This window comes from Gracilinanus agilis, chromosome 1 (genome assembly GCF_016433145.1).
Source record: "Gracilinanus agilis isolate LMUSP501 chromosome 1, AgileGrace, whole genome shotgun sequence".
NCBI classification, from domain to species: Eukaryota; Metazoa; Chordata; class Mammalia; order Didelphimorphia; family Didelphidae; genus Gracilinanus; species Gracilinanus agilis.
Window position 1 is genome coordinate 288,267,966 of NC_058130.1, and position 14,024 is coordinate 288,281,989.

General features: G+C 34.9%; 1 protein-coding gene across 1 annotated transcript in view; it reads right to left on the reverse strand.

Annotated features, from left to right (window-relative positions):
* Positions 1 to 14,024, reverse strand: part of MCC (MCC regulator of WNT signaling pathway) — a 182,951-nt gene that overhangs the window by 47,043 nt on the left and 121,884 nt on the right. Inside the window, exon 12 of the mRNA XM_044680147.1 lies at positions 13,103 to 13,286. Within this exon, the coding sequence (XP_044536082.1) occupies positions 13,103 to 13,286 (184 nt within the window). The remainder of the gene's footprint in view (positions 1 to 13,102; positions 13,287 to 14,024) is intronic.

The window sequence follows — 14,024 nt, forward strand, 5'->3', positions numbered from 1 at the left end:
CTAAGTCAATATAAAAAAATGACAATTGTGCCTAAATTAATTTACTTATTCAATGTTATGCCAATAAAACTATCAAAAATGGTTTTATAAAACTAGAAAAAAGTACCAGAAAACCTATCTGGAACAACAAAAGGTCAAGAATATAAAGGGAATCAATAAATTAAATTAAAAAAGTGAAAGAAGGTGACCAACAGTAATAGATTTGAAACTATATTACAAAATGGTAATCATGAGAACAATCTTAATCAGTGAAATATTTTAGATACACAAGTTTTCCAGGCAAGAATTCTTCATCTGACAAAAACTGTTGGGAAAATAGGAAGGTAGTTTGGCAGAAACTAGGCAGGGGTTAACATCTCACACCATAAAGCAAAATAAGGTTTAAATGAGTACATTATTTAGATATAAAGAATATTATAAGCAAATTAGAAAAGCATGGAAAAACTTAACTAACAGATCTATGGAAAGGGAAGAGTTTAATTCTGATTACATTAAATTAAAAAGGTTTTGCATAAATAAAACCAATGAAGTCAAAATTAGGTGGAAAGCAGGGAACTGGGAAAAAATTTTACAGCAAGTTTTCTCTGATAAAGGCCTCTAATTTAAAAACAATTAGAGCCACTTACTATCTGATAAATGTCCGAAGGGAATTTTCAGAATAAGAAATCAAAGTTATCAATAGTCATATGAAAAAATGCTCTAAGAGGGTAGCTGGGTGGGCTCAGTGGACTGAGAACCAGGCCTAGAGATGGGAGGTCCTGTGTTCAAATAAGGCTACAGATACTTCCTACCTATGTGACCCAAGGTAAGTCACTTAAACCCTATTCCCAGCCCTTACCACTCTTCTGCCTTGGAACCAATACTTGGAACCAGTTTTATCAAAGTTTATGAACTGGGAATGGCTAAACAAGTTGTGGTATATGATTGAGATGGAATACTAACTAGTGTGCTATAAAAAATGATGAGGGAGATGGTTTGAAAAAATACTTGGAATTCTGATGTGAACTGAAACAAAGTGAAGTAAGCAGAATCAAAATATTGTACATAGTAACAATAATATCATGATGGTGGTCAACTGTGAAAGAGTTATTTACTTTGATAAATACCATGATCCAAAATAGTTTCAATGGACTTGTGGTGAAAAATACTATCCACTTCCACCAAACTGATGAATTCTGAGTTGAGACTGAAGCATGTTTTTTATTTCATTTTCTTTAGTTTTTTCACTTTTTTTTTTGATGAAATGTGGTTAATAGGGAAATGGGTATCATATTATTTGCATTCACAAAGGGTAGGGAGAGGGGCAATAAGAAGGGAGGTAACTAGGAACTCAAATAAAAAAGTGAATGTTAACTTCATGTTCTAAAAGTCACAGCAGATTTTTCATGCTGCCTTTCTTAATGTACAAAATGTCACTGATGAACTTCTGCGAATACACTCCTGGTAAAGGTTTTTTTTTTGTTTTATTTTTAAAGAGGGAAGTATTATGGGTCTGAGCTACTGTGGAAGAGTGCCAACAAAACAAGGAAGATAGGCTCAGTTTTGTGTACAGCATTTGTTCAAAACCTAGCAAGAAGAAATCAGTTTTTCTTTTTTGTACTTCTAATGGTTTGGTCCACAAACTATTTTGATCATACATTCCTACAGAAAGAAGAAACAGATGATGAATTTGGGGAAAGATCATGAGCCTGAGATGGAAGAATGATATATTAATGATGGGACTATATCTACATATGAGCTAGAGCTCTTTTATGACCAAAATAGAATAATAAATTTTTGACTTTATGATACTTTCAAACTTTAAAAAGTCAAAAACCATCAAAGTGAAAATCTACTTTAGATATGATTCTCATTAATAGGGAGGAATTAATGATGGCATAGAAATATTGGGAACCCTGTGCAAAAGTGACTATTTACTTACTCCTGGAGGCTCCCAGAGAAGAAGAAATTCTGGTCTAGTCTGACATTCATATTAGTTTAGGAAAGCAGATTTCAAAGGGCTCACAGGGAAAAAAGGGAGAAAGTCATTGACTAAAATGTTAACAGGAAAGTCAAAGGATCATAGAAGTTGAGAATGCAAAGAATTTTTAAAAGTAAAATACGATAGACTGAATGGGAATAGAAAGGAATTTGCATAATTCTTGGTAATATATAGTACCTTTACAAAAACTTAAGTGTTTGGGGCATAGGTTCCTCACCCCCCCCAAAAAAGTAGGAAAAAAGTAGAAATAAATCGATTTTAGCTTTAACTTTGAGATCATGATTACTATCCCACTTTTTTTTTATCAGCTGATGCATAGTATATTCTGTTCTAGCCCTATATTTTTACTTTCTGTGTCTCTCATTTTAAATGTATTTTTTGTAAACAACATATTATTGGGTATTAGTTTTTTATTCATTCTACTATACATTTCTGATTTGTGTATCCATCCCATTCACATTGAAAATTATACTTACTCATTGTGTATTTTCCTCCATTCTATTTTTCCTTAATGTTTGTCCTCTCCTTCTCTTCTAACACTATCCCTCCTTAAAAGTCTGATTTACTTTGACCACTACTTCCTTGATTAGCATTCTAAGAGTCCTTCCTTTATCCTCTCTCCTCGTCTTCCTAGTTCTAAATCAATCTGCCTTTCTAAAAGTCTCTCTCTTATCCCCTTACCACCTAGTTCTTATTTTATCCACCCTTCTTAGAATCTCTCTCTTATCTCCCCACTTCGTCCTGTTTCTTAATATGAACTCCTTTCTAAGAATCCCTCCCTTATCTTATCCTCTTTGCTCCCTTCTCTCTTAAACTACATACCTTCTCTCTCCCTTATCCTTTTCCCTCACTCTCCTATTTCTCTGTAAGTTAGAGGACTTTTACTCTTTTAGATGTATGTATTGCTCCATCTTTAACCCAAATCTGATGAGAATAAGTTTCTAGCACTCTCGGACCTCCAGTCCCTCCTCCTTTTTTATGAGATAATTATTCTGTTTTACTTCTTCCTAGCCTAGTTTTTTTTGTGGCTCATTCTATTATATTCGACTAGTCTAAAGCTGTATTCTTTCAAATTACCAAATGCTGATATTCTTAAGTGTTGCAGATAACATCTACCCTTATAAGAAGTAAATAGTTTGATCTTATTGAATCCCTTCTAATTTGTTTTTCATGTTTACCTTCCTATAATTCTTGTAGATCAAATTTTCTATTAAGTTCTGGTATTTACCTAAAGAATAGCTGAAAGTCATTTAGTATGTTAAATATCCATTTCCCCCATTATAATTATACTTAGCTTTGCTGGATAAGTTATTGTTGGTTGTAAATCCAGCTCTTTAGCTCTTCAAAATATTGTGTTCCATGTCCATCATTCTTTTAACGTTGAGGTCACTAAATCTTCCATAATCCTTAATGAAGCTCCACAGTATTTAAGTTATTTTTGTTTTCTTTTTCTGGTTACTTGCATTATTTTCTCCTTAACCTGAGAGTTATAGATCTTAGTAAAAATGTTCTAGTGAGTTTTCATCTTGGGGTCTCTTTCAAGTAGTGATCACTTGATTCTTTCAATTTCTATTTTACCTCATAGTTCTAAAACTTCTGGGTAGTTTTCCTTAATAATTCCTTGAAATATAATACCTAAACTCCTTTTCTGATCATAACTTTCTGGTAGTCTGACAATTTTTATATTGTCTCTTCTCAATCTGTCTCCCAGGTCAGTTGTTTTTGTAATGTTTTATATTCTCTTCTATTTCTCATTCTTTTGGTTTTGTTTTATTATTTCTCATTGTCTTAAGAAGTCAGTAGTTTCTGAGTGCCCAATTCTAAATTTTAATGAGTTGTTCTCTTCAGTAAGTTTTGGGATATTTATAATTTTCTCTATTTTTTTTTGTATTGCTCTTATTTTTTTTCTTAATTTTTCTTCAACCTCTCTCATTTGGGTTCTAAAGTTTTTTAAAGCTTTTCCAAAAAATTTTTAGGGCTAATGACCTTTTTATGTTTTCTTTGATGTTTAGAAGTAGGTGTTTTAACTTTATTTGTCTTCTAAAATTGAACCCAGATCTTTTTTATTCTCATATCTATGGTTGGGTCACTGCTGCTCCCCAAGCTTTTTGTTTGTTGATTTAGTGGTATTTGCCTGGAAAAGTTTGCCAGGGGAGACCAACCTGGAGAGAGTCAAAGTCCTTCCTCCCAAGCGGTCCTAGGATGGTCTGTTTCAACCCTGACTCTTAACAATATCTGCTGCTTTAAAAGTGAATCATTTTTTTTTTTATTCCTTCAAGGGAAAGGTGGAGAGCTTGTCCTTCATTCGGTCATCTTTCCACAATCCTCTCTAAAAGTGGAAAATCTAAATACAGAATTTACTGGCCAAAATCCAATGAAGTTATTTTCAATAGCAGGTTCTTAAAGAAATAATAAATAAACAACTGGAAGGAAGGTAAAAAAAAATTGTATTGAAACCACATACCAAAACTTATGGAATGTAGCTAAAGTAGTTCTGGGAGGAAATGTTATATTTTTCCAAACACTTTTATCAATTAAAATGAGAAAGGACAAATAAGTGAATTAGACATGCAATTAAAAAAACTTGAACAGCAATTCCTAAATCCCCAACTAAGTAAAAAAGTAGAACTTTAAAAAATGAAAGAGGGGGCAGCTGGGTAGCTCAGTGGATTGAGAGCCATACCTAGAGACGGGAGGTCCTAGGTTCAAATCTGGTCTCAGACACTTCCCAGCTGTGTGACCTTGGGCAAGTCACTTGACCCCCATTGCCTACCCTTACCACTCTTCTGCCTTGGAGCCAATACACAGTATTGACTCCAAGACGGAAGGTAAGGGTATTAAAAAAAATGAAAGAGATGAAAAAAATTAAAAGCAAAAAGGCCACTGTTCTGATAACTAAAACTAAAAGGTACTTAAAAAATAGTGATTTAGATAGGAAAGCTGATTTTTAAAAGGGTATAAAACCAAATTATTCATATAAAAAAGGAGAAATTACAGCAATTAAAAAGGAATTTATCAGAATATTCTTTAGTCTGAATATATTTTAAAAATTGATAACATAGGAAAAAATGATCACAAAAATATAAATTACTCAGATTAACCAATTGGGGTATTTAAATAAAAAATATCAGAAAAAGAATTTAAATGAGGCTAAAATAAATGTCCAAAAGAATTTCAAGATTAGATATTCAAAAAGGAATACTATCAATTAATTCTAATGCTTCATAATGCAATATATAATATAATTTGCAATATTAAGAAAAGAAGGCATCTCTCTAATCTCTTTCCCATGATGCAAATATGATCTTAAAACCTAAAAAAGGCAGAGGAGAATTAAAGAAAAACTGCAGGCCAATATTTTTATTTTTATTTTTTTTTAAACCCTTGTACTTCGGTGCATTGTCTCATAGGTGGAAGAGTGGTAAGGGTGGGCAATGGGGGTCAAGTGACTTGCCCAGGGTCACACAGCTGGGAAGTGGCTGAGGCCGGGTTTGAACCTAGGACCTCCTATCTCTAGGCCTGACTCTCACTCCACTGAGCTACCCAGCTGACCCCACCAATATTCCTAATAAACATAGATGCAAAATTCTTAAAGCATTGGCAGGTGTGAGATCCACAGAGGAAAGTAGCCATGCTTGCCTGAGATTGCTGACAAGGTCCCCAATCTCTCACACAAAGGCACTGCTGCTCTCAGCCAAAGGTCATCATTAAACCCTGAGTCCCTGCCTCATTCTGAAGAGGAAAAAAGTCCTTGGAACATCATGACTAAAAGTACCAAACCTGCCTTTCCCCAAGAATAGATTAGCAATCACTGTTTCTCAACTTGCTTAAGTCTATAATAGCAACCCAGGAACATTCATGTGTGAAGTATTTTTCATAAACATCATCCTGTGGGAAAGTAGCACCCCCCCCCCAAAAGAATGTTATAATGCTTAGTATGCTACTCTCTATAAAAGTCTTTCTCTTTGTCACAATAAATGAAGTCATGGTGCTGTGATTCTTCTGCTCCGTCCTTCTCAGGCATGCTGGCCCACAATCTTTCCTGTCCTTATCTCATTCTTTCTCTCTAGTTGTTAGTCTCCTCAGCAGACTAATTCTCTCTCTCCTGAGCTACAAAGGTCCTCAGATCCAATCATTCATCACCATGCGGCCCACACATTTCCTCCAACAGGCAGGTAGAAAGATTATATACCATAACCAGGTTGAGTTTTGATTCTCCTATGTTACTCTCATTTCTTTTACCAATTTTTCTTCTCCCTCTATTTGATTTTTAAAATAATTTTTGAGCTCTACTGGAACTTTTTTGGAGATTGAGATCAACTTATATTTTAGTTTGAGGCTCTGAATTCAGCAGTATTGACTTTGTTGTTGGCTTCAGAGTTTGTGCTTTGGTCTTCTGTGTTGCCAAAATATGTTGAATTTCTTTTTTTTTGTTTGCTCATTTCTCCAGACTTTTTCTTGACTTTAAACTTAGGTAAGAAAAAAAATACTGAAGTTGGTTTTTGTTCCTATGGTGAACCAAGTTTCAGTTTTTTTATGCAGCTCCATTCAGAGATAGCTTTGGGGTAGAATGGTGGGTGGGTGGTATATATATATATTTTCACCAGATAGCAAAGGGACCTTTGTAATTTTTCTGACCAGTAGTCTGTGCCCCATCAGTGGGGCTGAGAGTGCCAAAAGCCATTTTTGCTGATTCAGCTGCTCTAAGGCCTGAGCTAAACTACAGAGGTAGGGCCTGCCTTGGTGTGTTGATCTGTGCTCCACTCTCACTCTGGTGTGACAGACATTTTGTGCTAACCTTCTAAGTTGTCTGGGGCTGAAAAATCGTTTAACCTGTCCCTCTACGGGTTCTGCTATTCCAGAATTCATTTGAGGTGTTATATCTAAGTTGTCTGCAGAGTAATTTGTGAGAGATCAGAAGGTTCCCTGTTCCTTCTCCATTATCTTGACTCTGCCCCCAAAAAATTCTTTTAAAAATAACTCCTCAAGTTAAACAATTCTTGGGAGTCCATTTATTAAGATTTGCTTAGGACCTGTATGAATCAAATTATAAAACATTCTTTGAAGAAACAGACAGATCTAAATGATTTGACAAACATTATTTTCATTAAGTTGATCCAATTCAATGAAAATGACAATACTAGCTAAATTAATTTATTTTTTCAGTGCAACAGCAATCAGATTCACCAAAGAATATTTTATGGAATTTGAAAAAATAATAATGAAATTCATATTAAGTAACAAAACTTAAGACTCTCAAAGGTAATTTTAAAATGTGGGAAGAAAAGGGGTCTATCAGTATGAACAGATAGAGAGAGAAAAGAGGTATCATCCAGTGGAATAGATTAGTATAGGTATTCAATATAGGGAAATAAATAAATAAAGTCACTTAATTTTTGGTAAAACTAAAGATCCTAGTTATGAGAAGAAGGGTTCATTCTTTGATAACAATTCCTAGAAAAATAAAAAATTCCCAGGGGGAAAAACAATTCCATGGGGAAAAAAATTTAGCAGAAATTAAGTTTAAAACAAAAATCAAGTTTGATAAACAAGACACACTATAAAACAAAGATATATTGTAAATGGATACATGGCTTAAATATATGAAAGGTCACCAATGAAACAAATTAGTTTTCAGATCTATTCATGAGGATATTCCAAACAAGTAACAGAGAGGATCACACATAATAAGTTTTGATTACATAAAATTTTTAAAGCTTTTCCATAAATATATCCAATGTAGTAAACATTAGAAAGGAAGGAAGTAATTTAGGGAAACAAATCTTTGCCACAACTTTCCCCGTTAAGTATCATTTCCAGGATACATGAAACTAATTTAATATTTCTGACATTGAGCCATTCCCTAATAGATAAATGGTCAAAGGGAAAGACATTTTTAAAATGAAGTCCAAGCCAGCAACAATCACATAAAAAAATCTAAAACCCAAACAACTAGAGATATCAAATTAGAATTTTAGGTTCCATCTTACACTCATCAGATTGGCAATGAAGACTGAAGAGGAAAATGAAAATGTAGGAAGGACAAGTATTCAAATGTATTACTGGTGGAGCTATGAACTGGTCCAGCCGTTCTGGAAAGCAATTTGGAATTACGTCTATTAACCAAATTTTATATTCCCTTTTGCTCAGCTATACTCCTACTAGTCCTATGTCTCAAAGAAAGCAAAGAAAAAGGAATAGTATTTATATATACAAAAATATTTATTGCGATGATTATTGTAGTAGCCAAAAAAATAAAACCTAAATTGATGTGTAATGGAATACTACTGTAGCATAAGAAATAATGAAATAGAAAATTTCAGAGGAAATTGGGAAGACATTTATGAACTGATACAGATCGAAGAATTCAGAATAATTTACACAATTGTAATGAAATTAGAGAAGAAAAATAACTTTGAAAGACTTTAAGAATCCTTTAAGAAATGATAAAAAATGAGTTCGAAAGAATGAAGATAAAATATGCCATTCACATCTTAACATAAAGGTGATGAACTTAATGTACAGAAAGAAAACATTTTCACTTGATTAATGTTTTTAATTGTTTTTAAATATGCTCAATGGGGAAGATGAATTAAATTTTTTAATGACAAAAAATAAAAATGACCTAAAAAAGAATAAAGAAATTTGATATTACAATAGTGAAGGTGAGAGGTGATGAGGTCCTAAAATAAGTCTCAGGTGGCTATGAAAATAGAGAGAAAGAAATACATGCCAGAGATGTTGTGTAGGTAGAAATGATGTAATTTGACAACTGATTGGATATATGCTGTGAGTGAGAATAAGGAGTCAAATATGATATCAAATTTGTTAACTTGAATGACTCAAAAAACAGAGGTGCTCTGGACCAAATTGGAATTTTGGAAAGGTGTGAGTTTGTGGGGAAATGTAATGAGATCTGAGATGGAGAGTGCAGTATTCTGCCTACACAAGACTCTCAATGCTTTATTTTTGTCTTGTTTAATGTTCATCTCACATGCTTAAATTGATAGCACTGCTCCCCAGGATAGATTTAGATGGCAGTAAAAGCTGTAAACAGAAGAGTAGCATATGAGATCAATCCAGGAAGACCCCCCCCCCATCTCTCTCCCTACATACACTTCTCATTTTGTCCATTTCTATTTTTAAAAAATGATTCACTGAGATGAGCTTTGCCATTCCTCAACATGAACATTAGAGTAATTAGGCTCATCTTCTTTTAAAAATGAAATGGCAATATCTGGAGTTGTTGCCAACTAAATTGAAGAGTTAGCTATGATTCTTATTTGCTTGGCTAGCTACCATCTTTCTGTTGCTTTTCTATTCTCATTTTGTTGGTTCTTTCCACAACTCGTAACTCACCTGACATCAGGAATTACTCAGCTGACAGAAAGATATCTGGAGACTTAATATTTAACTTTCCCACTTTGATAACTAAAGTTAATGGGGATAGCACTTTCTTTTTTAACCCTTACCTTCTGTCTTAATATACATTTTAAGATGAAAGAGTAGCAAGGGGTAATTGGGGTTAAGTGGTTTGCCCAGAGTGAAATGGCTAGCAAGTATCTGAGGCCAGATTTGAACCCAGGTCATCCCAACTCCAGGCCAGGTGCTCTATTTACAGCTGTCTTGGGTTAGGTCTTTGATTTCAATCCTTCATTTCAAAAGTCTGCGAACAGCCCTAGAGATGTAATATAAAATTTTAATTTTAGAAATTTTCTTCTCTTGGTGGTAGGCAAGTAACCTTGCCTCTCTGGGCTGCAGTTTTCTTATCTATAAGATGAGAGGGTTTAGAATGGAAAATACTGAAAATCCCTTTTAGTTCCATTATTCTAGCAGTCTATCAGTTAAGCTGTCAGGATCAGCAAATAAATTACATTAATTACCATAATTCCAAAAGAAGTCTGCAGGTTTGAAATTTAGGGATTTTTTTTCTTCCTCTCAAATAGCATAAAACTTGTCTAAATACTACCAAGCACCAGAGATCATTCTCTCTGACATCTTGTATAGGTCACCTAGTGTAAGAGAAGTTTTGTGGTATTCTGAACAAAAATTATGGGGATGATTGACAAGGGAAAAACATACTTAAAATGAAAGTTGGATTAAGGGTGCTACATCTTAAAAGGTAGACCCTTAAAGGATTATCAAATAATGACAAATAACATTGGGAAAACTGCTCTTTGGCCATGTTGTCATAAAAAGTATAGTTGAGATTTCACAATTGCATGTTAGGCATTTTACTCTTCATAACTGGGGAATTTTTTTTTCTAAAATAGCAGTCTAGGCAGCAGCTAGGTGGCCCAGTGGATTGAGAGCCAGGTCCAGAGATGGGAGGTCCTGGGTTCAAATCTGACCTCAGATGCTTCCTAGCTTTGTGACCTTGGGCAAGTCATTTAAGCCTCATTGCCTATCCCTTACCATTCTTCTGCCTTGGAACCAATACACAATATTGATTCTAAGAGAGAAAGCAAGGGTTAATAATAAAATAAAATAGCAGTCTAATCAAACTTAAGGCATATATATGTATGTATGTGTATATATATGTACATATACCATGAAGAATCTTAAAATTTGCATAATTAAAGTAGGATTTTAAAAAAATCTTTACATAACTATCTCCTTTCTGAAGAGATGCTAATAAAACAACTTTTCCTCATCTATCTCCAAATTTATTTCTGGATCCAAGATTGTTAAGGAAGGTAGTTTTACAGAGCTACTTAAATGGAAGACATATAGCACAAAGTGATTGCCAGTCTTAGATCTTCCAATCATTGCTCCAAGTGGATAAATTATCACTGACAAAGTACATATATATATGTATGCCGATGCCAAATTAATATGCACACTGTGGATGTAATACATCTGAACATACCATTAGGGAAAACACCTGTTTTTTGTATTAGAGTCAAACTCTGAATAAAATTTCAGTCTGTACATGAGAGGAAGTCATGTTGGAATAAGGATATGATTTGGTTGTGGGCAATGATCTGAGTGAATTTGGAAGAATTCACCTTTCTCTGGCATAATGAGTTTGAGGCAGGCAATTCCATATGGCTGCATCTATGAGTGGCACATCTTGAATCTTTATGGGGAGTTACTGTCTGGCATTAACATAAACAGCAGTACTTCTATCCTGCCATATAAACTCAATCTATATCCTATAACACTCTAGGCACTTGATCTGCAAAACATAAGAAATAAGATAATTTAGAAAACATTTCCTCCATATTGGAAGGTTGAGAAAGAGCTTTCTGTCAGAATCAAAATACTTTAACATACGACAAATATTGGAAAACCTCACAAACGTGTGATGATGTACAAGTAGTATTTTAATTGCAAAGAAAGTAGCACTATTATCTGATGATAAAAACAGCTAATACATCATCCTTTAGTATTTGTTTCGAATGCATATTTGAACCTTTTAACAGTTCAGATATGATAGATAGAACAGGTACTGTCACATATATATTACAGATCAGGAAACAGGCTCAGCGAAAGATAAATACCTAAAGTCAAACAAATTAGAAGATGACAACAGCATGCAATTTTATAGTACTTTATGATTATAGGGATATAGTAAGATAGCAGGAGACTGGGGACTTAAAAAATTAAGTCCAGCTCCCAAGCCAATGCTTTTTTCAGCAAATCACGAAAGCAAAAACCATTGACTTAAATTATTATTATCTTTGTTAAGTGCACAATGTATACATGACAAAACTGGGAGAAATGAGAGCTTTTTTAAGCATGGGGAAAATATGGTAAGTTTCTATCGTACAAAAACTTAAACTTGATATATCTAAACTCAGAGAAACAGGCAAAATGAATGTAGAAGCATGATCACAGGTAACTTAGGCTAAAAGTCAGTTATCCATTTGCAACAAATCAGAAATATATTGGAAAGAGCAAATAGGTAGGGGCCTAGTGAGTATCAGGAATCAGGAAGACCTGAATTGAAATCTAGATTCTTACTAGTTGTATGACCTGAGGCAAGTCACTTAATCCCTGTTTGTCTCAAGTTTCTTCAACAGTAAAATGGTAATAATGGCATCTCCCTCTCAAGAATATGGTGAGAATCAAAAGAGATATTTGTAAAAAGCACTTAGCACAGCACCTGGTACAAAGAAGGTATTATACAAATGCTTATTTTTTCCCTCTCTCCAAAGACCTAAGTTTAAATTTGGCTTCTATTAGTAATTAGATGTGTGGCCTTAGGCAAGTCATTTACAGGATCACTGAGATGGAAGAGACCTTAGAAATCCATTCTTCAGTTTTACTATTGAGTAAACTGAGACCCAGAGAGGTTAAGTGACTTGCCCTGGATCACACCAGACATAAGCATCAGAGGTGGGATTTGAACTTAGGTTTTTTGATGCAAGCCCAGCATTCTTCTACTGTGCTATAATTTTATATTTCTGAGACTCAGTTTTTTCCATCTGTAAAAGGAGGTTTGATTAGATGATCTCTAAAGGAATTCTTATTAAGTCTAAAATTTAATGATTCTTTTTCAAACTGAATTTGTCCCAGGGTAAAAAAAGAATTAGATCATGCAAGCTTGGTGATAGGTTTTTATATGAATATTTTTATATAAATTTTATTTACATGTTATATATACATAAATGTGTGTTTGGAATTCAGGGAGGTGCCATTTAAAAGTATCTTACAAACTTCCTGTGGACATGTGGGGACTTTGAGACTACATTTCCCGTGATTCCAATGGGTTTCCGGTTTCTGACGTGATTATGTCAGAGAACGGGAACCAATGTATAGTGCAGTTTAAATTCGGAGGGCGGGCTGGAGACGGCCTTTTGGTTACCTGGCTGGGCTCCCAGGGGACAGAGAGGAGTAGTAGGGAAGGTATGGAAGAAAATGGCAAAAGCACCAGAGATTTCTTACAGGCGCGTGGTCAATTTATCTCTATCAGCCATGGCTTTAATTAAACTACTAATTTCCCTCACTTTATCAGTCTTTATCATTTTTAATCGCAACATAAAACAGACATTTACACACATGCATGGACACAGACACCTGATTGAAAAAGTGGACTAGTGGTCTAAAATGTCAATAATCTTGTTAAGGTTGAAAGAAAATGCAGGCAGAACAAGATAGAAAATATGTCCTGCTTACCTGGTATGGCTATTGGAAGAAAGACTCTCCCATGGCTGTACACTGCAGCCAGGGACGGCAAATGCTCCCCCACAGCTTCCATCCAGTTTCATCAGCAGGGCTTTGGCAGCATTCTCAGCTGTCTTCCGGCAATCATGAGCATGTTTGAGCATCTGGGTAACATTTTCATCTCTTGTCTGGTCCCCTAAGTTGTAAAGTAATCAGTGGAATAATTGACATAGCATAAGCCTGGGGAGGAACATAGGCAAGCAATATTCAATTATTCGACGGATGAGAAGCAGGGTGCTGTAGGGAAAAAGGCATTAGACTAAATGTCAGCACACCTAAGTTTCCATTCTGGCCCTCTAGGATAATTTTGGTCTTTGTAATCTTTTTTCTTGACTCAGTTTCTTCATCTATGTAATGAAATCCTTTTCACAAAAAAACTCAGTCTGGGTTGGTGGAAGTAGTACTGACATTGATAAAACCATGTATTCTTTAAGTATTAGAATTCCTTAAGGTTCATCTCTGGAGAAATGATAAACCTAAGGAAGTTATCTCATAAATATATGTATGTTACTTAGAACTAGGTAAATATGAATTATTTTACTACTGATTTTAAACATTTATTTAAATGATCCCTCCTATTATCCAAGTGGGGCAGCTGGGTGGCTCAGTGGATTGAGAGCCAGGCCTAGAGACTGGAGGTCCTAGGTTCAAGTCCGGCCTCGGACACTTCCAGCTGTGTGACCTTGGGCAAGTCACTTGACCCCTATCGCCCACCCTTACCACTCCTGGGCTAAGGATGGTCCCTAGCCCAGATGAAAAAGGAGGAGGGTTGGGCATGGGGCTAGCAACCCCACCCTGTAAAAACTACATCTGCTAAAGAAACTGCAACCTAAAGTAGGGGCAGCTGGGTTAGCTCAGTGGATTGAGAGCCAGG